The following is a 25,212-nucleotide window of genomic DNA, read 5'->3' on the forward strand; positions in this document are numbered from 1 at the left end:
AGACAAAAAATGTGACACAAACGAAGCCAAAGAGACACAAGAAGCACAAGCAATACCCGCGACCCTTCATCATGGCCACAGCCCCAGATGGCAAAGTCTACGTCAGCTACGATCAGATCCACACGCTTTGCCAAGTCACAGGTGACAGAATCCTCGCTGAATTCAAGCCAGATCTCATGTACTTCCTGCCATCTCTCACCAATACCCGCTGACAGTTCTTAGTATAGCCATCGGCGGCGGTGGTTTCATCCCTGCACGCATCCTACGGACATTTCTCAAGGTCAAGGGCGAGAAGAATATCCCGATTCAAGCAATAGGTCTGGTCTTGTATGAAGATCTCGGCTCCGGCGTCGATGAGCAGATTGGTGCAGAGGTGCAGCGTGTGCAATGGCTCGACTTTTCCACACTGGGTGGTGCGACGCTTGCGGGTAAGCGTATCTTGATTGTGGATGAGGTGGATGACACGAGGACGACGCTGCACTATGCGCTGCGTGAGCTGAAGAAGGATGCAAAGAAGCAGGCTGAGCTGAAGGGCGTCGAGGATGAGACTGAGTTTGGCATCTTTGTGGTGCACAACAAGCAGAAGCCGAAGAAGGCCGAGCTGGAGGGCCTGATGGACATGAAGCGGTACTATGCAGGCAAACACGTCGGTGACGAGTGGATCGTAAGGACCCCTTCTTCTTGGGTGATGATGGCTAACCAGTCTAGTGCTATCCATGGGAGAGCAAGAGTATCGAGGAGCACACACGGCTTGCGACTGCGTAGGGCCTTTTCTGTCTGTGTACTATTCGCTGTAGATAGCAGGTAGGAGATGCTTCAGGCTAGCTACTGGCTGTATACTACATATACTAGCTACTAGCTACTAGCTGTATACTACTAGCTACCAGCTGTATACTTTTCTCTGTGGAAGAAAGCAAAAGACGACACCCAACAACCAGCGACCAACAGGCGACAGAACCTGGAATCAGCGGCCCAAGAGCCCCATAGCTAGCCATGGCAGACTCCATGGACGACGAGCTCTCCCTTCCAAAAGCGACCGTCCACAAACTCGTCACTGAAATGCTCCCGCCAGATCTCATCTTCTCTCGCGAATCCCGCGACCTCCTCATCGACCTCTGCGTTGAGTTTGTCCATCTCCTCTCCTCAGAAGCAAATGATATCTGTGAAAAGGAAACTAAAAAGACCATTGCCGCTGAGCATGTCTTGAAGGCGGTGGAAGAATTGGGGTTTCCCGCCTACCTGGACGCGCTGCAAGCTGTGGTGCAGGAACATAAGCAAGCCATGAAGTCAAGGGAGAAGAAGGTCTCCAAGTTTGAGCGCTCAGGCTTGACGGACGAGGAACTGCTCAGGCAGCAGGAAGAATTACTGGCAAGCGCACGCAACCGTTTCCAAGCAAAAGAGATGGAGGGTCAGCAAAAGCAAGAACCAAGCGATCTCATGCCGCCGCCTCTGCAACAGCAGGTATCGAGTCCGCAAGATGAAGCGATACGGCCGAAACAGGAAGACCAGTCATTCGAAGCGCATCGCAGCCCTGTCGCTTCTGCGCGCGGTCTCAAGATTGAAGATCTCATGAATTGAACACAAAAGGGGTTGTCTCTTCTTTGCTTTCAACTTGCTATTTCAAGTTCTGCATATCTTTAACTTCCTGCAAGAAAGTACAGTATCAGCCTGGGCGTCGCATCTTTCTGCTATGTATTTGATTTATTAACCAAAATGCATCCATCTCATACCCCTTTCTTTCCATCTATCGCAGCCGTCTGTAGCGCAAGACGCATAGCTTCTCGCGACCAGCTCGCCGTTCAAGAATCATGCATGCTTCGCAACCAATGCTGGCTGCATCTCGGATCAAATCTGCTGGCTTGTTGCGTGCGACTGCAACGAGGTAGAAGACACCCGATACACTCAAGACGTGCTGTAGGCGTGGTAGGAGTTGTTGCGTGACAGACATACCGTCCTGGCCGCCCGCCCATGTCGAAGCAAGGTGCATGCCATCTGTGTTGATTTCAGCTTGCATGGTTGGGACGTAAGGGGGATTGAAGAGGAGGATATCGATACCTCTAGCACAATACAATGCATCGAGGAGAGACCCACGCACAACATCTGTATGCTGGACACAACTGTTTTTACCAGGATACAGTCGCGCATTGCGCTGACAAGTCTCCAGCGTTGCTCGACAGGCGAGAGGGTTGATGTCAACTGCAATGGAAAGGCAAGACCTGCCAACAGGACTAAGGAGCTGACTCTGGACAAAAGCAGTAGCAACGCCGGATCCTGGTCCGATCTCAACAAGGAGCGGACATGCTGGTAATGTCTCTAAGACCTCCCTATCGGCTTCAAGCGCATCGAGGAGGAGGAAAGAATCTTCAGCTGGTTCGTAAATGTGCTCGTAGTCTGCTTCTTTCAAATGCGACAGATTGGGCGTAGGGAGCATACTCGCTGCTATCTCATAGCATCGACAAACATCCTTCAGAGCAAATAAGACAATTCAGCGAGGACTAGTAGGAGCGGTCCAGGGTGGAAGCGTTGAAAGGTGCAGATGCATCCTCACAAAAACGCGACACACAACACAACCAAAACTTGCGCAGCTACGCTTTGTCCTCCATGTTCCGCTCCTTTGCAAGGCTCGGGGCTCGCGCAGGTCTCTTTACACAGCATCTTCATCGTTTCTCTCGCGGCAACGCGACTGATGCATCAACGGGGCCTGTCAGACGTCTTCCAAAATGGGCACAGAAGTATGCGGATCGGCTCAAAAGCGTACGTTTCCTGCTCGATCAACGCATGAGCAGTCTACTGACTGACTGCAGCATCCGGCATCTCACGTCACCTCTTTTTTGGTGTTGCACGAGTTGACGGCCATCGTGCCATTGCCCATTCTCTTTTGGTTCTTTCACAGTTTTGACTGGACTCCAGCAGGTAACACTCCCTCAAGTGATGTCTCTATGATGATCTAACGTACTGCAGGATTACCAACGGACCTCGTTGAGAAGGGCGTGAAAGCAGCAGACAAGCAGCTCAGCAAATGGGGTTTCAACTATACAGGCAATGACGAGTCGCGCTATGTCTTTGAAGGTGCTGCAGCGTGTAAGGCGCACTGATCGTGTCACGAAATGTTGAGGTGCTAATGGGAACAGATGCCGTGGTCAAAATGCTGCTTCCGCTGAGGGTCGGTTTGAGTCTTTCTCTGACACCTTGGTTTGCTCGGTACGGTGGATCATTGAAGCAAGGGCTCACGAAGTTAACAACTAGACGTATCGTGGTGCCCATCACACGGCAATTCAAGCGGACCAAGCCAGTAGCCAAGGGCCCTGAAGTCTAAAGAACCTCCGAGGCTTTCGTCAGTGTCTTGACTGTCGCGCGACGAATTCTCAAATTTGCTTCAATGCCGCACCATCACACAATCAAACAACCTTGGGTGTACATCGCAGTATCAGGGAAGCAGCGCCATTTAAGGTCAGTTCTGGTCGCATCATGGATCTTCAGACCTTGGCCGCGTCCGTTACGGCGAGCGTGTCATCAAGACTCGTTGTATTCCCACTCGATACAATCGCCATTCAGCGACAAACAGCCATGCGACGGCCTTTATTCCCAGCAGACCAAACGCTCTTGCGGTCCTTTCGCAACTTGTATCGTGGGTTGAGTGTGAGTTTGATATTAACAACACCGGCCGTCGCATTGTACCTATGCACATACCGGCAACTCAAGCAAATGCTCATACCGACACTCGGTGAAGGTAATATGAATTATATCGTCAGCGGAACAGGTGCAGAGATTGTATCGAGTTTCTTATGGACGCCGTTGGAAGTATTGAAGGCAAGGCTACAAATCTCCGGTGCACCCGTCGCTGGCCTTGCATCGAGTAATACAACGCTCATGGGACAATTACGGTTGATTGCTCGAGATGAGGGGATGCGTGGCTTTTACCGTGGCTATCTCGTTGGTTTGGGTATCTTTATCCCCTACAATGCCGTTTACTGGGTGGTTTATGAGAACAGTAAAAGGCTGGCCAGGCGTTCCATGTATTTCCAAGAACCATTTGCACAAGCTGCCTTGGCGAGTGGTGTTGCAACGAGTGTCTCCACCTTACTCGCGCATCCACTCGATCTCATCAAGACGCGCTATCAAGTGAGTATGAGTGATGCCGTTCAACAAACAGCAACACAGCAACAAACGCGTAAAAGCGATCGCTTGGGTGTTCGCCAAGTCTTGCGGAATGTCATGCAGGAGTCTGGCTGGCGTGGGTTATATGCGGGTCTTGGGCCACGCTTGTTTTGCAGTATACCGAGCAGTGTGCTGAGTATGTCGGTATTTGAATTCTTTGCCAATGCGATATAGAGGCGGGTAGGAGGTTTGTTTGCATAGCGACGAGCATATAAGCATGATTATTTCTACAAAGATACATTGCGAAGTCAAGGGCAAGGTGAAAATTGAAGAGAATGTCGTTTCAAGAATTGAGCAAAGCCTCATGCGTATTTCAGCCCGCTCACCCATTCAAGTTCCATCTGTCTTCCCATATGCTTTACGGCCTGTTACATCACAGAAGCTGGTGCTCAGGTGCTTTTATAGCTTGGGTGAAGGTCCCCCATCTCTGAGGGACCAAGCGTTGTTCGTGGTGATCCCAGCTGGGCGCCTGCTGTTGCTTTATATACTTTCCGCTTGTCTGCAAATTTGAGAAATCGCACGCCGAGTCAGCTGAGCCTGAGCTTCATGACCATGACTCTCTTTGTCCTCTGACACAGGCAAGCAGCGGACTTCTTCCAACCGACTCTGCCTCAGCTTGCCTTCTTCTGTTTCATCATGCTCCACCATACCCCAGCTTCGTACCCTGACTGCTTCTGCTTATAAGTGCTCTGTCCATAACACCCATGCTTCTTCATCCAGCACAACTCCGACCCCATGCAGCTCGCCCTCTTCTCCATCGCAGCCCTCATTGCGAGTGGATCTGCGCTGACTCTTGCCGTTGAGAAATACGCTGCTTCTACAACAGATATCGGCTCAATCCTCAAGACCATGGACCAGACAAAACTCAATATCCCACCCGCAGCGCGTGCAGTGATGAAGAAGATGCCCGAGAAGCCTAGCGAGGTGACTGTCGGCGACAAGGCCGCCATTGATGCGTGTATTGCATCGGGCGATTCCTTTGCGCAGCTCGCATGCAATGCACAGAAGGATCAGTTGACGGTGCTGCTACAGAAGGTTCGCGTTTCAAACGATAACATGTCGAACTTTGTCGATGCTGCGAAGAAGATGGGAGCCAAGGTGGAGAAGGAGTAGTCTGAGGTATCTGAGTAGCTCCATATTCAAACACTATCGAGTCTATCGCTCTCTATTTGCTTCTCTTGCTTGAGTGGCCCCGCGACATCCCCAAAAGTCCCGCAACCACGACCAGCCAACATCAAACACCACACACACAAGCAAGGCAGCAGGAACAGCCTCCAGCGTGCGCGTGGCTAGAGACACGGCTCAGAGCACGCATCTGCATCTCAAGCGCCTTCCTCCCTCCAGCTTCCCGAGCCGACATCCTCTACCCATCAACGTAGCCATCCACAGCATGACATGACGGCACCAAGCCCATCTGACACTGCATCGCTCGCATCGCCCGAAGCCACCATCGCAAGACTACAGCAAGAGAAGCAAAACTTGGAAACACAGAATGCACAGCTATGGCGACTCTGCGACAAGCAGCGTCAGATGTATGCGACCTCAATCCAACGGCGCGCGATAGAAACGCGCTTCTGTGTATAGATGGCTAACGAGGTACAGGATCATTGGCCTTCAAAAGGATCTCGATCGGCTTGGCGTCAAGGAACGCGAACGCACAGGCAGTGATACCCTGCCGAGCAAGACGCCGCCGTCAGCCAGCGCATCCACAGGAACCCTTGCAACGGCCACAACGACTTCCGCTGAACGGAAACGGAGCAGTCAGTCAGATGCCCCTTCCTCAACCAACCACGATCGTCATGGTCCCGATGCGATACCTCCTAAGAGCGCTGCGCGTATTTCTCTCGGTGCATCACCCGGTAAACCACTTCCCATACCAATGACACGACCATTCGAGGAACACTTGCGCGATGGCACCTCATCGCCCATCTCCCCTGCCCTATCCCTTCGACTGCAACAAGTGACGGGTGGACAATCAGCAGCGACACAATCAGGTCGGATAGAAGAAGGCGAGCGTATCGCGAGTATTAGACGAGATCGTGTACGCACACAACCAGCAACCATGTCGCGCGCTGCGTCTCATCAGCAACATCGTTCGGATGCCTCAATGGAGTCCTTTGGTGACCTAGAACCAAGCCACTCGCTGCAGTCTAGACAAGCAGATGAGGTTGCAGAGAGTGGTCGGCATGCGCGAAACTTCTCAGAACCCAACATCTCGCCGCGTCTGCCATTCAAGACATTGGTTGCACCAGATGTTGCACTTGTCTCGCCTGAACGTGCGCGATGGGAGGAACATTCACCTGAGCGTGCAGTCAAAAGTACACTGGATGACGTTCAACAAACACCGTCGAGATCATCAAGTAGTATCTCGCCGCCCACATCTCAGGAAGTAGATGAGACGTGGGCACCGCAGAGGTCGACTCATACGAAGCAAGATTCAGTCAGTTCGATCCGCACGATAGACGCGGCGATTGAGCCTGAATTGCTACGCAGCATCAGTATCAGCATGATTACCTCGAATCATACAGCAGGCGAAGTGACCCTTGCAATTGGCATTTTTCGAAAGGATATGCGGTTACTGCATCGCTTGTCAAAGACATACGCTCAATTGGTGGCATTGAGTAAAGCAACACCCGATATGGGTCTCACCCTCCCATCACGCCAAGACTTCATTGCAACGAGCAGTGCGAAAGCAGATGCGCGGCGAGCAACAACGGATCTATGGTTCCAAATGATGGTTTCGACACTGGTGTCGACGCCTGTTGCTCAACGCACGCAAGAATTCTCACAAGGCTTGGAAGCGTTTTGTGCTTTCTTGTCGAGTGATCGCGTGTGTGACGTGCCACAAACACCGCGGCGTGCTCGACAATCACAGCAACTCGTCATGCTCGAACCAGTGGCTGGCAAGACGGATCAATCAGAAACTTACAAGGAAGGCTATCTCTCTAAACGCGGCAAGACTTTTGGCGGTTGGAAGGCTCGGTACTTCATTATTGATGGTCCTTGTATGCGCTACTTTGATGCACCTGGTGGCTTGCCGCTTGGCGACATTTCACTCGCAGGCGCACAAGTCGGTGTGCAAACGCCTTCAAGCAGTACAAACACACAAGAGGACACCGACACCCATGCCTTTCTCGTACTAGAACCGAAACGGAAAGGTACAGGTCTCGATTATAATCGGCATATTTTGTGCGCCATTAGTGATATGGAACGAGATGCGTGGCTTAAAGTACTGATGCACTATGCAATGCGCTATACTGAACCACTCCAGCCGACTGGTCCAACTACCCCACATCAACCGCCTCCGCAACCCTCACAACGCCTCTCTGGCCTCAAAATTAGTGGTCCATTGGAACTGCAACGGCCTCCGGGGGTAGGACGGTCGAGTAGTCCAGAGCCGGTGCCTTTTAGAGCGATAGGGTATCGCGATACTGTACCTGCTGCGCTTCCCATGTCGCCTGGTATCCAGGGTCCTCCTGCAAGCGACTCGATTGGTGGTACTCCATACGAAGAACTTTTTCCTGCAGGTGCGACGGATACGTCTTCAACAATGACAGCTGTTGGTCCCACCGATACATGGTCATCGCCTAGTTCAAGTAAAGGCAGTCAAGCAACAAAAGGCGATCGCAAATCTCGAAAGAAATCGTTTTGGGTATTTGGCAAGCATGGCGAGCAAACTGCTTCTCCTGGTCAGCAACAAGATAAAGGTGCTACTGTCCTTGCTGCCATGCGAGAAGCAGCCAGTCATTCCCATCCAGCACCGGTTGAGGGTGGATTGAGTTCAGGAACGTTGTTTGGCATGTCCCTTGCTGAAGCGGTTGCTTTGTCTTCACCACCGTTTGCCAGGATTCCAAGTGTCGTGTATCGGTGCTTGCAGTATCTCGATCGTCAGCATGTTGAGCGGGAGGAAGGCATTTATCGATTGTCTGGGAGCAGCAGTCTCATAAAATCACTGCGTGAGCGTTTTAATCAGGAAGTGGATATCGACCTACTCACTGGCCCACCGGTAGAAGTTCATGCTGTTGCAGGGATGCTGAAACTCTACCTTCGCGAATTACCATCTCCCATTTTGCCGCGCGACTTGCAGCGTGATTTCCTAGAGATTATCGAGATGCCTGATGAACCGGCACGCATGGCTACCATCAAGACACTGGTCCATGCGTTACCGCGAGAGAACTTTGAGCTCTTGCAGTACTTGACACGACACTTATTCGGGATTGTACAGAATGAACCCCTCAACAAGATGTCGCTGCGCAATGTTGGGATTGTGTTCAGCCCGACACTGAATATCCCTGCGAGTGTGTTTGGGCTGTTTATTGAGGCGCATGAGCAGATTTTCGGGGAGGCTCATTTAGCGTCGACGTCGAATGCTGGTGCGAGTATCCTGGCTGGGTACCTGCAGGATGGACTCGAGGAGGGCGAGAGTGAGAGCGATGAGGATCAGGAACTGGACCTTGACCCTGACTCGCTGCCCATCTGATCGCCCTCACGTGCATCCCGCGCTCTCGGGATTCTGCTCCGACTGATTCCACTCAGATTCCACTGGCGAAAAGTCTGCTTTAGTAGTACACAGCTCCCTACCTAGTACCGCCCTTGTAAGTATGCTCCGTAAGCAGCTCACCCGATCCCTCTCCTCGTCGCCCTTCCAGCCGACCAAGTATGGCGGTAAATTCACCGCTACCTTGATTCCAGGCGACGGTATCGGCAGGGAAGTCGCGACCAGTGTCAAGGAGATCTTTAGTGCTTGCAACGTTCCTGTTGAGTTTGAAGAGGTCGATGTCACTGGTATTCTCGCTGCAGAGGGAACCAAGGATGCAGGCGAGAAACTCTACCGTAAAGCAGTCGAGTCTATTCGACGCAACAAGGTCGGACTCAAGGGTATCCTGTATACCCCGCTGGAGCGTTCAGGCCATGCTTCTTTCAATGTTGCATTGAGGCAAGAGCTCGACTTGTATGCATCCACCGTCTTCATCAAGAACCTGCCTGGCTTGAAAACACGACACGAAGGCATTGACGCGGTCATTATTCGCGAAAACACAGAGGGCGAGTACTCGGGCCTCGAGCAACAAGCTGTACCCGGTGTCGTTGAGGCACTCAAAGTCATTACACGTACAAAGTCTGAGCGTATTGCGCGTTTTGCATTTGACTTTTGCCAAAGAAACGACCGTAAACGCATCACGGTCGTGCACAAGGCCAACATTATGAAACTCGCGGATGGTCTGTTCCGTGATGTATTTTACGAGACTGCAAAGGATTACCCGGAGATTGCAGCAAATGACATGATTGTCGACAATGCATCCATGCAAGCGTATGTTTGCCTTTGAGTCTTGAGAATATGCTAACGACAGCGTGTCAAAGCCACAGCAGTTCGACGTCATGCTCATGCCAAACTTGTACGGCTCCATCCTCTCCAACGTCATGGGCGGTCTTGTTGGTGGTCCGGGACTCATTCCTGGTTGCAACATTGGCCGTGAATTCGCCTTGTTTGAGCCTGGATGCAGACACGTCGGTCTCGACATCAAGGGTAAAGACCAAGCCAACCCGCTCGCCATGGTCTTGTCTTCTTGCATGATGTTGAGGCACTTGGGTCTCGACCAGTACGCCAATGCTATTGCAAAGAGCGCTTATGCTGTTGTAGCAGAGGGCAAAGTCAGGACACGCGATATGGGTGGTGTCTCCTCCACCCAGGATATGACCAAGGCCATCCTCGACAAAATCCACCTGTAGACCTCGCCTCTTCTTCTTCTCGGGATATTTAGACCACCAATACCATTTTCTCGGTGTGCGTTCATGATTGCATGGCTTCTTCATACAATGGTAATGCATCCACCTCTTCGTCATCCATAGAAGATGCCTGTCCAAGTGCAACGGCACGTTCCTGTCGTCGTCGCCGTAACCTCTGCGTCGTCCGTTCACGCGCAACCACCCACGCCCTGTGAAATGCTTCAACACCGCCCTCCACAAATGAAACACTGAGTGTGATTGTTCTGTCCGCTTCACCCGCTGTTATAGTTGCAATCGTACCATCGAGGCCGCCACCTGCGACAGGCGCCACTTCGCCATCATATCGATTTGCGCCAAACCAAGGCTGGATGAGCTGTGCGTTCCATCGCTCAATCGGCACACCCACCGTTCGTAGTCCTTCTGACTCTGTGCTCTGGACAGAATTTGATGCAGGTGGAGGGATAGCCGGTTGTACGGCGCTCACAAAGACGATGCGATGAGAGGTGACAAAGACAGTGCCCGGGATAGGTTTTGGGAAGCGCGGGAGGAGTGTGGCTTGGACGCGCTGGGTCGCGAGGATCTCTTCTGTGTTGTCAAGTGGGAGCGGTGCGCTATGCTGATGATCTAGCTGCGTCCAGTTGAGCGACATGGTTGCTTGTGGTGTTCTGTTCGCAGCTGATGGTTCTGACGTGAATGAAGACAGTCGTCAAATGAAGAAGACCAAGAACAAGAACACCGGAGCTGAGTTGCAACTGGTGGATCATATCTAGTTGATTTTAGAGCTATGACCTTAGTCATTCGTGCATGTGCAAGCACAGTCATACGCCGCTTGTGTCCCTTTGTATGCGGAGACCGGATCACATCGCACATTGAGTGCTCCCTCTCGACTGCCCATGTTCAGAGGAGGTGTCTTGCAGGTTTTGCCACTACCACAGCTCGGATCACCGATTGCCCAGGCCAAACGGTGGTTGAGATCTCAGAACAGTCGACGACACCACCTGTAGGCGTGCCTTGCTTTGCAACTTGCGATGCGAGGGCGAATCAGACCGGCCAGACGGCACCAATCGCAATGGCAATGGCAAGATGCATCTTCACACTTCTTGATCAGATTAGCATGCGTTCAGTCTTGATGAAGGATGTTGTGCTCGCGAATGCTGAATCTTTGGACTCCACCGTGAGGGACCTCTCTCAGAGTTCGAAAGGTTCAAACAGGGCAGAGGCATTTCTTGAAGAAGAGATTCGACCTTGGAGTCTTGGATACGGCACCAGACGACCCCTGATGATGGGGATGCATGATGGCAATCAAGTTGTGGCAAAGCATTGCCCTGCTGCCCGCAGCTGGAGTCATGAGTGTGCACTGCTCACGGCTGCCAGACGGCCTAGACCCCAAGATCTGAGCCGTTCAATGTGACCATGTCCAGCGTTTGAAATGAGTAGCGTGCTCATTTGCAACATTAGAAGTAGCCACCGGGATTTGATGCATGCGCGCCGATGCGGCAGCACAAGAAGTCTCTGACTCTCGGCACTGGGTCAGCAGCAAGTGAGATCATGTGGCAATACTGAACTCATGCGAACGCTCCTCATCAACTGGCAGAACCTTGTCAATTGGTGGTCGATAAGCTAAAGCCTGGCTTGACGCAGCACTAGGGAACATCATCGAATTTCATGATTTCTTTTTTTTTCATACTTACCCCTGAATTTCGGAGCGTCCAAAGAACAGGCTTAGGCAGCCCGAATCCACAAATCTTCACCGGCCCGAATAAAGCTTGACACTTGACACGAGATAGCGCCTTGGATGAATCAATCAAGCATACATGAGAACGTAATGAAGGATGAGTGTGACTTGAATGTGCTGTGTCGCGGATCTCCTCTTTGCTGTCAAGTGGGAGTGGTGCCGATCTAGCTGCGTCCAATCAAGCGACATGATAAACTTACAAGAGGTCTAGCTTGATGTTTCACTAAGTTCGACGAAGTGATCCAGGAGATGTAGACAGTCATACATCAGTTCGCGACGAGATTATAACAAAACAGTCATGCATACGAAATACTAAAATGGCAGACAGCTTGATCGGAGGGTTGATTGCGAAGCTATGGGATCGTCAACCTTACCTGGGTTGGCACTCACACCAGCAAATGCCGCGTTCGGCCGATAGGTTGCATGTGAAGCCATGATGGCAGGGAACGTTTGTAAGCTTGCAGTTCAAGCCTGAGCACGCAGGCTCCAAAATTGTACCTGGATAGGTGTCCTTGCAATACTTACAGGTCTGGCTTATAGGGGTATAACCGGCCTGGCCATATGCTGTCGATGGAAGACTGACCCAGACCAGAAACAGTAGACCTTTGACGAGTTGCATCTTGAACGTTTCCCTGCAATGGTCAGCTTACCCTTATCGGGGGAGTGTATTCTCACGAAAGCTGATGCCTTGGGTCTGCCATGTAAAGTTGGGTTTGAGAATCCAGGACGAGGCAACGGCACCCTTTTATAACATGCCCAGGCGGAGTCCCAATTGCAGGAGGAATACGACAGGACATGAGCCCCCGTTGCAATGTGACTAAAACATGCCCGGGCCGGCGATCCGGCAAAGCATCGATCCGTCGAATCCAACCTCAAATTGATATCTGCAACAAGACTTTCCAAGTATCAGGCCTAATCGCGCGCGGCGTTCGCATTGTAGTCCAATTGGGCCGAACTTGCCTAGTCCCAAAGGACAATGCTGTAGCTTTTTTGGACCCGATTTTTAGGCTGCTTTCAGGAGTCGGTATCCATTATCAGGAGACACCACTCGTATTCAATTTTGGATTCTACAGAACTCCGAAGCTCAGCTGCGGTGATATTCAACACACTGAGCAGTTCCCTGGGTTTGCAATGCGGGCATAAAGGAGGAAAGGGTCCGCAAACTGCAAAACCTCTTTAAAGTGCCCTCTACTACTCCTCGGCCTCTTGAGCCTTGATGCAGAATGCAGATGAGTCATGAAGGGCGTTCCGAACGTTGTGCGCATTCGGGGGGCTGACGGTCGTGGAATCTTTCATAGAATTCCGCTGCCTTGCCTAGAAAACGGATAGTCTGCAACCTGCTTTGGCATACATATGAAGACAAGGGACTACAGCTGCTCGATTGAATTCTTTAGCCATGAGCGCCCTTCTACTGCGCTAGAAGTCTTGGTGGGTGTTAGTCTGCATATCGATCACGAAATCGCACATTACCCCTGAGAATCGATATTTTTCCGGTTCGCCGTGCTTACCTGAAAACAAATTATGAGTGGCAGAGGAAGAGCAGATTCAGCGAACTCTAGCTTGAGCATACAGAAGCACTGCGCATGCGATAATATGCGACTTGGCGCATTATCACATCATATGCATATTGGGAGACGACCCCGTTTCTGGCTTCGCGGTACCAGTTGCAGTGTAAATCACATTGTCACGGCAGGTCCGATCGACACCTTTCACTCGCAAATGAAGCTCGAGAGGCACGAAAAAGATTAAGAAGTAGCACACGCTAAAAGCTATATGTTGCAGGGAGCCAGGTGCTGAGACTAATTTTGAGAGAATCAATTTGTCTGGCACTCACAATGGCACTTAGTAGAACCACCCCTCTTCAGAGCGTCCAAAGCCGCTTCCTGGCACATCATTGCATAGGTGCAAGTGGGACCGATCTTGCAAAATTTGCCTTTGCAGAGAGTATCCACGGTGACAAGATTCTCGTTTCCATAATCATCACAAGCTACTTCATCTCCAGGTTTTGCAGAAGCACGTACTGGCGATAAATAGTAAGCCCACAAAAGCCACAGGGCACAATCGACGAGCTGCATGGTGAATGATTTCCTACAATGGTCAGTATGCTCAGTCCCAATGAAAGACGAAACTTACAAGACTTGATTGTCTGAATTGCTGGTGGCTGAGGGATGAATCCAAGTTTCGAATTAGGCAGAGGCACCCTTTTATAAAATGCCCGCGAAGACTTCCAGCCTGATCACAGCCTGATCAGAAGAAGTTGACAGCAAATAATCCCTCGTGGCAATGGGTTAAACACACGACCATGTATGCAAACCAACAAAGCATCGGGCTGTTTGGTGCGCCCACTTTGCAATGCCTGCAACAAAACTTGCCAAGAAAGTCCAATGTGGTCTATTGAAATATGCGAAATGAGCAATGCGATAGTTCGTAGCGCAGATGGAGAACGGGGGCCTTGAGTGTGTTAGATACAAATGAGCTTCGAGAATCAGCGAGATTTGAAGGTGGCCCTAGGAGGTATCTCCTGATGTGCACTGACTTTTGGGAGCAGCCCAGGAATCGAAGGCTTCAGGAGCTGCAGCGTTATCCTCTAGGCACTAGTCGAAATCGGCTCAACGGAAATACGATGTAGACTCCGATCAGATCTGACAGAGTGCACTGTGTGCAGAAAACAGCATCGAGAAAGGCCATGTTGCAGTATCCTCATGATCGCTGCTTCACATAGAAACAAGATCCTGCACGTGGGCTGGTAGCCCGGAAGTCGAAAAGTCAGAGAAATCAGGCTTTCCGCCCAAAAGTTCAATTGTAGCCTTGCGTTGTAGCAGTGGCACTGTATGTTTGGTTGTCTTAATGAAGTCTGTTATCCCTGGAATCGACATTGTCCAAGAAACCGAGTCACTGCCGACTGGGCAAAGTGGCGAAAGTGTATCACGGGACCGAGCGCTTGCAACAAAGCTAGATCTTCCAGCTACTTCGATGACAGGTTTCAGGCATGAAGGCAAGACTTTCAAGTGCAAAAGGTCGAGCTGCTACTGACCTTTGTCTGGAAATTTGAGGCAGTCTTGAGTCTAGACTTCCTGTTTATCAAAAAAGGCCGAGACCATGTTCGGACAATCACATGTGTTTGCGACGTAGCCCACTCGTCCATCGTCGAGCTCCAGGGACTCTTGCCGCGCGTACATAAGCTCTGGCACTCCATTTTGCCAAAGGCCCTGTAGGAGTTCAAGTGCATTTCCTATCACTTGCTTCCGCTGTTGTCTCTCTGCCACGGTAGTGTTCATGCACGTGACCTTTAGTTTAGTCTTAGCCGGCAAGAGTGCTATACTCTTGTTCCCATTCGAATCAAGTCTTATTTGCAGCTGCCCTGCGTGTCGGTGTCTATCATCTGCGACTACAGCCTCGCATGTACACCAGCTCCGATCAGTAGACGAGACGTTCAAGGTGTTCCGAAAGTGGCGCCCATTCATGAAATATGAAATGGGGCCTGGCGGTCGTGGAATACTTCGGTAAACTCCCACAACGTTGCCTCGGAAGAAGATACTCTACAATTCACTTCGAAATACATATGAATACAAGATACAGCGACTGCTCGATTGAGCTGACCGGCTTTCTTCTGCGCTAGCAGTCTTGATGGGTGGCAGTTCGCATATCGACGACAAAATCGCAAGTCATCCCTGAGAAACAAATGTTCTGGTTCGCCCTGCTTATGCTGAGTGCGATCTATGAGTGGCAACCTGCAGAGTAAGAGCAGATTCAGTGAGCTCTAGATTGTAATACAGACGCTCTGCGCATGCAATAGTATGTACATCATCTGCATATTGGCAGACGACCCTGTTTCTGGCTGCGCAGTACGAGTATCATGAATGTGAGTCACGACAAGTCCGATGGGCTCCTTTCACTTGCAAATGAAACTCGAGCGTACGAAGAAGTTTAAGAAGTAGCACAAATTAAAAGCTATCTGTTGCAAGAAGCCAGATGCTGAGACTGATTTTGAGATAATCAATCTGTCTGGCACTCACACTGGCACTGAACAGAACCGCCATTCGGTAAAGATATGCTTCCCGCTTCATAGCACGAGACTCCTCCCATGCCGCAATCATTTGCGAGGTTTACCTTGATGGCGCACTTTTTGCCCTTGCCACTGCAGAGAGGAGCCACGTAGACATTGGAACGTTCCTTTTGATATCCAGTACAGTCTTGTACTAATCCTTGAAATACTGCAGAAGCACGCACTGGCGACAAATAGGTAGCCCACATAAGCCAGAGGGCACAATCGACGAGCTGCATGGTGAATAACTTCCTACAATGGTCAGCGTGCTCAGTTCCAAATTAGAGACGGAATTTACGAAAGCTGATCGTCTGAACTGATGGTGGGTGAGGGATGGTTCCAAGATTTGAACTGGGCAGATGCACCCTTTTATAACATGCCATCGAAGATTTCCGGCCTGATCAGGAGAAGTTGACAGCAAATGAGCCCTCGTGGCAATGGGACAAACACACGACCATGCATGCAGTCCAACCAAGCATTGAGCTGATTGGTACGTCCACTTCGCGATGTCTGCAACAAAACTTGCCAAGATGAAGTCCAACAAGATCTGTTGAATCTGCGAAATGAGCAATGTGATAATTTGCAACGCAATTTGAGAGACGATGGGCTTGAGTGCACTGTGTGCAGATAAACAGCATTGAGAAAGGCCATGTTGTAGTATCCTCACGGCTGCTGCTTATAATAGAAACAAAACTCTGCACGCGGGCTGGCAGCCTGAGAGTCGAAAAGTCAGAGAGGTCAGGCCTCCGCCTACAAGTTCAATTGTAGCCTTGCGCTGTAGCAGTGGCACTGTATGTTTGGTTAGCTTGATCCTTTCTTAGAACTATCAGACCTATTCGGAGTTCACCTCGCATTCCCGTTGAGCCAAAAGTGACTAGTCCCTAGAGGACACCGCTGCAGCTCTTTAAACCCCGAATCCAAGGCCTCGCCCAGGAGTCAGTGCTCGTCAGGAGACACCTCCTGAACCCATCTTCGAATCCCGCAGAATCTCGAAGCTCATTTATATCTAACAAGAACTACCCCTGAGATTGAAGTATTCAAAAGTGCCGAGCTGAGCAAAGTGGCGAAAGTGTCTCACGGGACTTGGCGCTTGCAACACAGGGAAACCCTCCAGATACTTCAATGAGGAGTTCATGCATGAATGCAAGACTGTCAGGTGTGAAGGTCGAGCTGCTACTAGCCTCTGTCTGCGCATTTGAGGCAGTCTTGAGTCTAGACTTCCTGTTGACCAAACACGGCATGGACCACGTCCAGACGATCACATGTAGTTGCGACGTAAGCCCGCTCGTCCATTGTCGAGCTGCAGGGGTTCTTGCCACGCGTGCATGAAGCTCTGGCACTCCGTTTTCGCCAAAGGCCCAGTGCACCTCGTTTGGAATACTGGAGTCCGCAATCAAATATGCCGCTCGCATGCGTCGATGAGACCATCTTGGAAGACACTTGCCGATCAGCACCGCCTAAGTGGGGCTGGTGCCTTCAACTTGGCAATGAGAGTCGCCGGCCAGAATGTCCATTTCAACGATAGGGAACAGTCTTCTTTCTAGCATCGAATCGACAGACGAATACGATGCATACATCCAAAAGGGTTCCAGCAGAGTTGCCGGATATATGCGGAGAAATTGAGGCAAGCTTGAGTGACAAGGCATTGAAATTGCGGATGACTGCACCTGCCGGCGAATTGTGGTCGACACTCGATGATGTCCATTGATCGGCGAGGTCGCACATTTTGTGTCGTTCCGGGAGTGACCGCTTGAAATCTGCTAGAGGAGGCGGTCGTGGTGATTGCGTTCACTCCCTTGAAGGCGATGATACGGCGCGTAGCCGTCAAGATGCGTTGACGTAAACAGGCAAATGAGCATGAAATTGCTCGTAAGCAGGCACCGGATCTGAAGCCGCTGTTTCCTCTGGCGTGGGCAAACGCGGGTGCGTTTGTGCGTAAAGCAGTGCACGCGCTTGTTGCTTATCGAGCTGGATGCGCAAAGTATTGCTAGCCATTGCGTATCGAAGCTGTTGAAAGAATGCTTGTGAAGTTGCATTCTCCTGGCAATCTAGTTGAATGAGACATCGCAGCGGATTGCCACTCGCGGCATCTTCCAACCTACTGCCACATGTCGGCTGTAATCGCATCGACACAAGCTCAGTCTTCTGTTTACGTTGAGATGTTGCTAGACGAGAGATCTTTTGTAAAAAAGGAAGCGCTGCCGTTTCAAGATCTGTGACTTTGTCGAGTGGTATCGACAGATGCATGAGTGGCAATGGCACACAGTCCCCGCCCAGCGAGTCGGACCTTTCACCGACACTCTGGTCAGAGACAGCACTCTGATGACTCCTTTGTCGTTGAAGAGTGCCAGCACAAGCGTAACAGCGATGCGCTTGCACGAAGACCATACGTTGTGTTGTGAGCCATAGTATCCCAGCACATGAACCATAGGACTGCATGTTGAGCTGAATTGCCTCATAAAGCGAGACAAGGCGCTCTTCAGGAACGAGCTGAAGCGCGCTTGGTGGCCGTGTCACCCAGTTGAGAGCCATGTCGCCAGGACGAGTTGCTTGGGACTTGTTGTGTGGCGAGCAAGATCTCAAGTCGTCGCATGTGGAGCCGAGAGCAGATCAAGTAAAGCAGTCACAGGTAATTGACTAGTCAGCAAACAGACTCTTGCTAGGAGATATATGTAACTGGACAGACGAGAACACAGCTAGCTAATAAGATATATCTGATAGGAGAGACGAGAACACGGCTTATGCCTTGAACGTGTAGCCATACTTGGCGTTGGCACCAAGCTCCTCCTCAATACGGAGCAACTCGTTGTACTTGGCCAATCGCTCCGACCTGCAGGGCGCACCAGTCTTGATCTGGCCAGAGCCAAGACCAACGACCAAGTCAGCAATGAATGTATCTTCCGTCTCGCCGGATCGGTGGGAGCACATGACACCCCAGCCGGCAGCGACGGAGTCGTTGGCAGCCTTGATGGCCTCGGTGATGCTTCCAATCTGATTGATCTTGAGCAACAAGGCAGTGCATGCCTTCTTCTCGATGGCAGTCTCAATACGCTTGGGGTTTGTCACTGTCAAGTCATCACCGACAATTTGAGCGGTGGTCTGGGCAGTAAGTCCGACCCAACCCTCCCAGTCATCCTGGTCAAAGGGATCCTCAATAGAAACAATTGGGTACTTCTTGCAGAGGGAGAGGTACTCATCAGCGAGCTGCGCACTGGTGATCCACTTGCTCTTGTCACTGTCGGGGTTCTTGAAGTCAAGGTCGTACTTGCCATCCTTGTAGAACTCGGACGAAGCCACGTCCATAGCAATCTTGATGCTGTCAGTGTAGCCAGCCGTGTCGACGGCTGCCATGATGAGGTCAAGTGCTTCTTCAGCAGAACCGATATCCGGTGCGACACCACCTTCGTCACCGACATTGCCTGCAGACTGGCCGTACTTCTTTTTCGTGAGGGTCTTGAGGATTGCGTAGACTTCAGCACCTTGACGCATAGCCTCAGAGAACGAAGCAGCGCCAACGGGAAGAATCATGAATTCCTGGAAGGCAAGTGCACCGCCGGCGTGAGAACCACCGTTGATGACGTTGAATGCAGGCACAGGCAATGTGTACTTGCCGTCCTTCGGGATAGTACCGGCAATCTCTGCAATGTGCTTCCAGAGAGGGATTTTCTTCTCCGCGGCAGCAGCCCTGCAAACAGCCATCGACACACCGAGAATGGCATTGGCACCGAGCTCAGACTTGTTGGTGGTACCATCGAGGTCATTGAGGAAGTTGTCAACGGCAGTCTGGTCCTTGATGTCGAGACCAGCCTTGATGAGTGCAGGAGCAATCTTGTCGTTGATGTTGGACACGGCCTGTGTCACACCCTTGCCAGCCCATTTGGATTTGTCACCATCACGGAGCTCAAGAGCCTCGTGGACACCAGTAGAGGCGCCTAGATCCAGTCAGTAATTGGGTCTAAGATGGGTAGATAAGGAGTGACTGACCTGAAGGCACAGCAGCACGGTGGAGTCCAGTCTCGGTGATGAGATCGACTTCGACAGTTGGGTTACCACGAGAGTCGTAGATGCTGCGAGCGTGAATCTTCTGGATAGCCATGGTTGCAGAGGTAAATTATGTCTTGTCTCGATCCTCGTCCTCATCCTCCCGATCGCTGGGTGTTGAGGATTTGGGGGCAGTCACAAAGTCGACATCTAATATCACTGAGAGTATCATAGAGTGCATAGACATATCTAGCGAACACTCTACTCTACTCCTCCATCTCCTCGTCATCCGCCTCTGCTGCTTGTTTGGCAGTTGCATTCACCTGCTGCAGCTCCTCACCCTCCAAGATCACCCACTTGCCCTTATTCTGTGGGCCCATCGAGTCATCCAGGCAGATATAACCAAGCTCAAGCTCAAAGTCCTTGTCCTTGGCTTCATCATGCACCTGGTGCACAATCCGCGCAGCAGCAGCAATCGCATCTTGAGCAGACAATGTAACGAAATCCAGCTTCTCAAGCTCATTTTTGGCAAGTTGCTTGCCTTTACCTGTCGCACATGCGTGATAGCCGTAGTATGCGCCAGAAGGCTCAATCAAGTACAAGCCTGTGCCATCATCTTCATCTGCACCACCCACAATCGCCGCCATACCAAATGGACGCACACTTGAGTAGAGTGTGTAGGCCTGTACATACTGACCCATACGATCAGCCAAGGCTGGTACACCAATCGGCAACTTATACGTTGAGCGCCAATTAGCCGCTTCATCCCTGCATCTGCCTGCAAAGTGTTTTCCATCCGGTACAAGACCAGAAGATGCCACGCCGATATGACGGTCCACCGTGGCCATACGTCTATTCTTTCCCGGAAGCAGTAACTTTGAAGTGATGAGTTTCTCTAGCGCAATCACAACGCAGGTAGGTGTCTTGATGCCGAGTGTCGTACCGGCGGATTCAACTGCTTTTGCGGCATACTCGACTTGAAAGACACGACCATCAGGTGAGAAGGTCGAGTTGGACAGGTCATAGCCTGTGCCGATGGAAGTCATGGCTGTGTAGGCTAGAAGGCGGTCGTTGCTGCGTGACGCGTCCAAGTCTCTCGTGGTCGTCGTCGCAGCTGAGTCAATTCAGATGGGAAGACGGAGATTTTGCCTGACAAGCTGCAAGTGCAAAGCTCTCTTCAAGTTTCAGGCAGATGCGGAAGATGCTAGCCTAGATGAATCTGCAAGATCCACAACTTGCATATCCTTGTGGCTGCTTCTGCCGAAAGCCAGACTTGTATCCAGATTTGTCTGTATCAAATCGTCAAAAGGTGAGAACATAGACTCAATTCTCAGTGAGTCTAAAGCCACGCTACAATGCTATCAATTACGAAGATGCAGAGACTGGATCAATGGTCGTTCCACTCTTCACCTCAGCCCATCCAATCAGCCGCCAGTGCTTCTCAATCCGCCGACTCAAAGCAATCTTCTCGCCATTCTCCGTACACGCAGGAGCAGTGAGAACAATCTTGGCCAAATCAGCCTTGACACCCATCACTTTACCGCCCACGGCAGTCGATCCAATATTGACCATGAGCACCTCGCCTTTCGTAAGCTTGCTGACTTTTGTGGTTTTGCCCTTTTCATCCGACTTGACACCAAGCAGTCTGCGGAGCAAAAAGTAGTTGATCTCAAGCTCAATGTAGATGCTGGGTAAGTTCCCCTTCGCACCGAGTACTTGTCCGACAAGCCTGTCTGCACGGCACAGCGTTGGGTCAATCCTGGTACCAACACCAATCAAACCACCTGGCACAGCATACGTCAGGTTGTTGTTCTCTGCAAAGAGCGACACGACGCGAGACAAGATGGGCACGCAACGAATCTTGCCCTCGCTGTCCTTTGAGACAATACCAGGTCGCACCTCAATCTCATCACCAACCTTGATGACACCCGTCAAGATGGAACCACCAGCAACACCACCCTTGAGGTCATCGATTTCTGCACCAGGCTTGTTGACATCGAATGAACGAATGACAATCAGACGTGGCGAAGCACTGTAGTCACGTACAGGAACAGGGACATTCTTGACAATGTACTCGAGCACGGCATCAATGTTGTACTTGAGCTGTGCTGAGATGGGCACAATAGGCGATTGATCCGCAACGGTGCCCTTGATAAACTTTTGAATGGTACCATAGTGCTCTTCAGCAGCAGCTTCGCGCATCAAGTCTACCTTGTTCTGCAGGATGATGATGTGCTTGAGCTTCATAATCTCAATCGCAGCCAAATGCTCTGATGTTTGCGGTTGCGGGCATGGCTCATTTCCAGCAATCAGCAACAGTGCAGCATCCATGACTGCAGCTCCGTTCAGCATGGTACTCATGAGAATGTCGTGACCCGGACAATCAACAAAGGAGACGTGACGAATCAGCTTCATTGTTCCGCCACACCCAAATCGCTCACAGGGAGGATCCAATGGGTGATCCGACTTGTAGGACTTGTAGCAGCCTGGTCGCGGGCATGCTTCATTGTCGCATTTATAAATCTTGGCATTGGCATAACCCAGCTTGATGGTGATGTTTCGCTCTAGCTCGTTTCTGAAGCGGACAGTGTGCACGCCAGAGATGGCCTTGACCACAGTCGATTTACCGTGCGCGACATGGCCGATTGTGCCGAGATTGATGGTGGCCTGGTTCTGCAGGGTCTCAATAGAGAGAGCCGTGAGCTTTGTGACATCTATCTCTGTGTCTGCCATCGCTGCAGGACTCAAATTGGACCTCTTGGTGGTCGCGGTCGTTTTGTCCTTTTAGATCTTGTCGCTCGCTCGTCTCAAACCGCGAGAAATTTTGGAACTCGCACGTGAGAGGCAGCCAGGGTTAGTTCGCACTGGACTTGCTCTGAATTTCCTTGCTCACCGTCTATCTATCTAAGCAGAAGGTCTCTCCCCATGGTCTAGATGCATAGGATGCCACCAATCTATGTGAAAGAAGACAGCGCATAGTCTACGGATTTGCTGGGAGGCATTTTGAAATCAAAGACTTCCCTAAGTCAACCGCGGGTGCTCCTAGATGCCCTGAAGACTGAGGAACTGCTGTGCTGCAGCCTGCATAATGACTGGCTTCAGGGCGTCTTTGAGTCTTAGGGCGCACAGATAAAGCTGAGGTCATGTCGTTGACTCGCTGCTGCTAATGTTCAGCTCTTTCAGGGGAATTTGATCTGTGACTAGAACTACGTCACGATCGGGTGGGATCTATCAAATTTGCCGACAACTTTAGCAACTGAGTGGTTGTGACGTCTTGCTTAAAGCTTGCTATAATGCTATTACTCAGACTAAGCTGGGTTTGTGTTGAGCTCTTACATGACATTTATACACGACCGGTTCAGACGACCTTCATCACAGCCGACATATGTCAGCTTCTTCGTGGTGCATGTCGGATGAGATGCAGCATTGTCAAATCTCAGTCTTAACCGGTGTGCAGCGTGCACATGAAGACAACCCGCTAGATCTACGGCCCGGGTAGGGTCTACCTATTTTGTCCGCGACGGGATCTCGGCTGGCTTGCCCTTCAAAGATCTGAGATCTGGGCTGATTCTGACGTATGCATTCAGGATCTGCCGACAACTCTAAAAAGGCAAGCTTCAGCTACAATCTTATTCTCAATCTAGACAGACTGCAGCCATTATCTTCTCGATAGATGGCCTCTGATTCCAGGTCTAGCACTGAAGAGAAGCCTGGACGCAAAATCAATACAAAGGAGTCAGCGCCATCAGATGGTCATGGCGGCGCCATCTTGCGCGACAGTGCTTTCGGCATGATTGCGCGCAACATTGGTCTTCGCAAGCTGTTCCCATACAACGACGAGCGTCCTGAGAAGCATGAGTACTACAAGCATGCGTATGCCCAAGACCGGCATGAGAAGATGAAGCATGACGTCATCGAACGCAATCAGGAGGAAGAACAGTCATGGCGTCGAGAGAACCCACAAGATGCAGCTACTGAAGACCGTCGCGTTGCTCAGGGGCTACGTACAAGGAGCTCGTCTGCGGAAGATGCAGCAACACTGGCCGACGAGGCGCCATTGGCTCAGGATCGCATCAAGCCAGGAGCAGAGCTGACAGATGCCGACGACACTTCATCCCATGGTCCGCTTGAACACCGCCCGGCTCATCACGACACAGAGCGAGGCAAGGATGTCAATCTCGTTACATTCGAGGAAAATGACCCAGAAAATCCGCTCAACTGGTCGACTGGCAAAAAGAGTTTTGTTACTGCCATGCTGTGTCTTCTCACGATCTCCATCTATATGGGATCAGCCATCTACTCGCCCGGTGTCAAGTCGGTCATGTCTGACTTCACCGTCAACTCTGCTGTTGGTGTGTTGCCTCTCAGTTCGTTCGTTCTTGGTTATGGTCTGGGACCTGTACTTTGGGCCCCTATGAGTGAAGTTCCTGTCATTGGTCGTAATCCAGTCTACATTGGCACGCTCATTGTGTTTGTTGCGCTGCAAGTACCCACTGCGCTTGCACCCAACATCGGCTCGCTCATCGTCACACGATTCCTCGGTGGCTTCTTTGGAAGTCCCGTCCTTGCCACAGGTGGTGCCAGTATTGGTGACATGTTTATGCCAAAGTACCGCGCGACACCTATCGCCATTTTTGGTGCTGCAGCTGTGTGTGGCCCATCTCTTGGTCCAATGATTGGCGGTTTCATCGTGGATTGGGGAACCTCGTGGCGTTGGACAATTTGGGAACTGCTTTGGCTCTCTGGATTTGGTCTTGCTGTCCTCTTCTTCTTCCTGCCCGAGACTTCCGGTGATTGTATCCTGCTTTGGAAGGCAAAGCGCTTGAGAAAGCTGACTGGCAACAACAATTTGCAATCTGAGGGAGAAATCAAGCAAAAGCAAATGACCTTTAGCCAAGTGGCTAGTATGTCGCTTCTCCAACCCATCACATTGACCGTCAGGGATCCCATGGTCTTCTTGCTCGGTCTGTACATCTCCATCGTGTATGGAATTTTGTACATCTTTTTGGAATCGTTCCCGATTGTCTACGGCGAGATGTACGGCTTCAACAATGGAGAGGTCGGCTTGACCTTCCTTGGATTGTTTGTGGGTGCAGTCCTCGCTATCATCGGGTACGAGATATACGTCGTCAAGAAGCTCCACAAGGAGTTCGACAACTCGCCAGATGGTACAATCGAGCCCGAACGGCGTCTCGTTGTTGCCATGGTAGGCTGTTTCGGTCCTCCCATCTGTCTCTTCTGGTTTGCTTGGACGGCCAATCCGCGTTTCCACTGGGCCATCTCTGTGGCATCGACCGTGTTTTACGGCGCAGGTACAATCCTCCTCTTCCAGGCGATTCTCAACTTCATCAATGACTATGGTGGCAAGCGTGCCGCATCCCTGTTGGCAGGAAACGATATGATGCGAAGTTCGTTTGCGTGTGGTTTCCCAGTATTTGCGGGTGCCATGATGCGTAACTTGGGTATCGGCAGAGCCAACACGGTTCTCGGAGGACTTTCTGTGGCGATGATCCCTTTGCCCTTTTTGTTCTTCAAGTTTGGCAAGCGTCTTAGACGACAGTAGCGAATG

The 25,212-nt window shown here is 51.1% G+C and overlaps 16 protein-coding genes across 16 annotated transcripts; 8 read left to right on the plus strand and 8 right to left on the minus strand.

The window, feature by feature from the left end:
- Nucleotides 1-18: 18 nt before the first annotated feature.
- On the plus strand, nt 19-895 carry BCR37DRAFT_379536 (putative xanthine-guanine phosphoribosyl transferase Xpt1). The gene is made up of 3 exons (XM_040869284.1): nt 19-178; nt 223-664; nt 709-895. Exons 1-3 carry the CDS (start codon nt 72-74, stop codon nt 763-765), a joined length of 606 nt encoding a protein of 201 aa, XP_040725413.1. The 5' UTR covers nt 19-71; the 3' UTR covers nt 766-895.
- Nucleotides 896-1,005: 110 nt separating this feature from the next.
- BCR37DRAFT_402641 (histone-fold-containing protein) lies at nt 1,006-1,562 on the plus strand (the record flags this gene model as incomplete). The annotated part of the gene is made up of 2 exons (XM_040871926.1): nt 1,006-1,408; nt 1,501-1,562. 2 exons carry the CDS (start codon nt 1,006-1,008, stop codon nt 1,560-1,562), a joined length of 465 nt encoding a protein of 154 aa, XP_040725414.1.
- Nucleotides 1,563-1,744: 182 nt separating this feature from the next.
- On the minus strand, nt 1,745-2,431 carry BCR37DRAFT_392756 (uncharacterized protein; the record flags this gene model as incomplete). The annotated part of the gene is made up of 1 exon (XM_040871194.1): nt 1,745-2,431. One exon carries the CDS (start codon nt 2,429-2,431, stop codon nt 1,745-1,747), a length of 687 nt encoding a protein of 228 aa, XP_040725415.1.
- A 170-nt stretch (nt 2,432-2,601) lies between these two features.
- Nucleotides 2,602-3,316, plus strand: BCR37DRAFT_392757 (uncharacterized protein; the record flags this gene model as incomplete). Its single annotated transcript, XM_040871195.1, has 5 exons — nt 2,602-2,754; nt 2,805-2,913; nt 2,962-3,081; nt 3,132-3,201; nt 3,247-3,316. 5 exons carry the CDS (start codon nt 2,602-2,604, stop codon nt 3,314-3,316), a joined length of 522 nt encoding a protein of 173 aa, XP_040725416.1.
- A 152-nt stretch (nt 3,317-3,468) lies between these two features.
- BCR37DRAFT_402643 (uncharacterized protein) lies at nt 3,469-4,332 on the plus strand (the record flags this gene model as incomplete). Its single annotated transcript, XM_040871927.1, has 1 exon — nt 3,469-4,332. The coding sequence occupies one exon, from the start codon at nt 3,469-3,471 to the stop codon at nt 4,330-4,332; it is 864 nt and encodes a 287-aa protein (XP_040725417.1).
- Nucleotides 4,333-4,893: 561 nt separating this feature from the next.
- Nucleotides 4,894-5,271, plus strand: BCR37DRAFT_387246 (uncharacterized protein; the record flags this gene model as incomplete). The annotated part of the gene is made up of 1 exon (XM_040870521.1): nt 4,894-5,271. The coding sequence occupies one exon, from the start codon at nt 4,894-4,896 to the stop codon at nt 5,269-5,271; it is 378 nt and encodes a 125-aa protein (XP_040725418.1).
- An 85-nt stretch (nt 5,272-5,356) lies between these two features.
- Nucleotides 5,357-9,054, plus strand: BCR37DRAFT_315298 (uncharacterized protein). Its single transcript, XM_040866950.1, has 2 exons — nt 5,357-5,690; nt 5,761-9,054. Exons 1-2 carry the CDS (start codon nt 5,554-5,556, stop codon nt 8,636-8,638), a joined length of 3,015 nt encoding a protein of 1,004 aa, XP_040725419.1. The 5' UTR covers nt 5,357-5,553; the 3' UTR covers nt 8,639-9,054.
- On the plus strand, nt 8,337-10,276 carry BCR37DRAFT_315793 (isocitrate dehydrogenase). The gene is made up of 2 exons (XM_040866951.1): nt 8,337-9,466; nt 9,507-10,276. Exons 1-2 carry the CDS (start codon nt 8,760-8,762, stop codon nt 9,883-9,885), a joined length of 1,086 nt encoding a protein of 361 aa, XP_040725420.1. The 5' UTR covers nt 8,337-8,759; the 3' UTR covers nt 9,886-10,276.
- BCR37DRAFT_387248 (uncharacterized protein) lies at nt 9,947-10,531 on the minus strand (the record flags this gene model as incomplete). Its single annotated transcript, XM_040870522.1, has 1 exon — nt 9,947-10,531. One exon carries the CDS (start codon nt 10,529-10,531, stop codon nt 9,947-9,949), a length of 585 nt encoding a protein of 194 aa, XP_040725421.1.
- Nucleotides 10,532-13,399: 2,868 nt separating this feature from the next.
- Nucleotides 13,400-13,739, minus strand: BCR37DRAFT_315833 (uncharacterized protein). Its single transcript, XM_040866952.1, has one exon. It carries the CDS (start codon nt 13,690-13,692, stop codon nt 13,432-13,434), a length of 261 nt encoding a protein of 86 aa, XP_040725422.1. The 5' UTR covers nt 13,693-13,739; the 3' UTR covers nt 13,400-13,431.
- Nucleotides 13,740-15,318: 1,579 nt separating this feature from the next.
- Nucleotides 15,319-15,901, minus strand: BCR37DRAFT_387251 (uncharacterized protein; the record flags this gene model as incomplete). The annotated part of the gene is made up of 2 exons (XM_040870523.1): nt 15,319-15,455; nt 15,634-15,901. The coding sequence occupies 2 exons, from the start codon at nt 15,899-15,901 to the stop codon at nt 15,319-15,321; spliced, it is 405 nt and encodes a 134-aa protein (XP_040725423.1).
- A 1,585-nt stretch (nt 15,902-17,486) lies between these two features.
- Nucleotides 17,487-18,194, minus strand: BCR37DRAFT_392762 (uncharacterized protein; the record flags this gene model as incomplete). Its single annotated transcript, XM_040871196.1, has 1 exon — nt 17,487-18,194. One exon carries the CDS (start codon nt 18,192-18,194, stop codon nt 17,487-17,489), a length of 708 nt encoding a protein of 235 aa, XP_040725424.1.
- Nucleotides 18,195-18,294: 100 nt separating this feature from the next.
- BCR37DRAFT_379555 (Enolase, C-terminal TIM barrel domain-containing protein) lies at nt 18,295-19,787 on the minus strand. Its single transcript, XM_040869285.1, has 2 exons — nt 19,647-19,787; nt 18,295-19,594 (listed from the first exon to the last, which is right to left on the minus strand). Exons 1-2 carry the CDS (start codon nt 19,756-19,758, stop codon nt 18,402-18,404), a joined length of 1,305 nt encoding a protein of 434 aa, XP_040725425.1. The 5' UTR covers nt 19,759-19,787; the 3' UTR covers nt 18,295-18,401.
- A 67-nt stretch (nt 19,788-19,854) lies between these two features.
- Nucleotides 19,855-20,824, minus strand: BCR37DRAFT_379557 (proteasome subunit alpha type-3). Its single transcript, XM_040869286.1, has one exon. It carries the CDS (start codon nt 20,687-20,689, stop codon nt 19,910-19,912), a length of 780 nt encoding a protein of 259 aa, XP_040725426.1. The 5' UTR covers nt 20,690-20,824; the 3' UTR covers nt 19,855-19,909.
- Nucleotides 20,825-20,874: 50 nt separating this feature from the next.
- On the minus strand, nt 20,875-22,427 carry BCR37DRAFT_379558 (translation initiation factor eIF2 gamma subunit). Its single transcript, XM_040869287.1, has one exon. It carries the CDS (start codon nt 22,374-22,376, stop codon nt 21,009-21,011), a length of 1,368 nt encoding a protein of 455 aa, XP_040725427.1. The 5' UTR covers nt 22,377-22,427; the 3' UTR covers nt 20,875-21,008.
- An 889-nt stretch (nt 22,428-23,316) lies between these two features.
- Nucleotides 23,317-25,206, plus strand: BCR37DRAFT_387254 (major facilitator superfamily domain-containing protein; the record flags this gene model as incomplete). The annotated part of the gene is made up of 1 exon (XM_040870524.1): nt 23,317-25,206. One exon carries the CDS (start codon nt 23,317-23,319, stop codon nt 25,204-25,206), a length of 1,890 nt encoding a protein of 629 aa, XP_040725428.1.
- Between the last annotated feature and the right edge of the window lie 6 nt (nt 25,207-25,212).

This window comes from Protomyces lactucae-debilis (genome assembly GCF_002105105.1).
Source record: "Protomyces lactucae-debilis strain 12-1054 chromosome Unknown BCR37scaffold_9, whole genome shotgun sequence".
NCBI classification, from domain to species: Eukaryota; Fungi; Ascomycota; class Taphrinomycetes; order Taphrinales; family Protomycetaceae; genus Protomyces; species Protomyces lactucae-debilis.

Coding starts and splice junctions, on each gene's coding strand:
- BCR37DRAFT_315298 (XM_040866950.1), top strand. CDS start 5,554: ATGACGGCACCAAGCCCATCTGACACTGCATCGCTCGCATCGCCCGAA. Junction 5,691..5,760: donor TGCGACAAGCAGCGTCAGAT/GTATGCGACCTC, acceptor AACGAGGTACAG/GATCATTGGCCTTCAAAAGG.
- BCR37DRAFT_379558 (XM_040869287.1), bottom strand. CDS start 22,376: ATGGCAGACACAGAGATAGATGTCACAAAGCTCACGGCTCTCTCTATT.
- BCR37DRAFT_315833 (XM_040866952.1), bottom strand. CDS start 13,692: ATGCAGCTCGTCGATTGTGCCCTGTGGCTTTTGTGGGCTTACTATTTA.
- BCR37DRAFT_379555 (XM_040869285.1), bottom strand. CDS start 19,758: ATGGCTATCCAGAAGATTCACGCTCGCAGCATCTACGACTCTCGTGGT. Junction 19,595..19,646: donor CCGTGCTGCTGTGCCTTCAG/GTCAGTCACTCC, acceptor GACTGGATCTAG/GCGCCTCTACTGGTGTCCAC.
- BCR37DRAFT_379557 (XM_040869286.1), bottom strand. CDS start 20,689: ATGACTTCCATCGGCACAGGCTATGACCTGTCCAACTCGACCTTCTCA.
- BCR37DRAFT_315793 (XM_040866951.1), top strand. CDS start 8,760: ATGCTCCGTAAGCAGCTCACCCGATCCCTCTCCTCGTCGCCCTTCCAG. Junction 9,467..9,506: donor GACAATGCATCCATGCAAGC/GTATGTTTGCCT, acceptor TGCTAACGACAG/CGTGTCAAAGCCACAGCAGT.
- BCR37DRAFT_379536 (XM_040869284.1), top strand. CDS start 72: ATGGCCACAGCCCCAGATGGCAAAGTCTACGTCAGCTACGATCAGATC. Junction 179..222: donor GAATTCAAGCCAGATCTCAT/GTACTTCCTGCC, acceptor GACAGTTCTTAG/TATAGCCATCGGCGGCGGTG. Junction 665..708: donor ACGTCGGTGACGAGTGGATC/GTAAGGACCCCT, acceptor TAACCAGTCTAG/TGCTATCCATGGGAGAGCAA.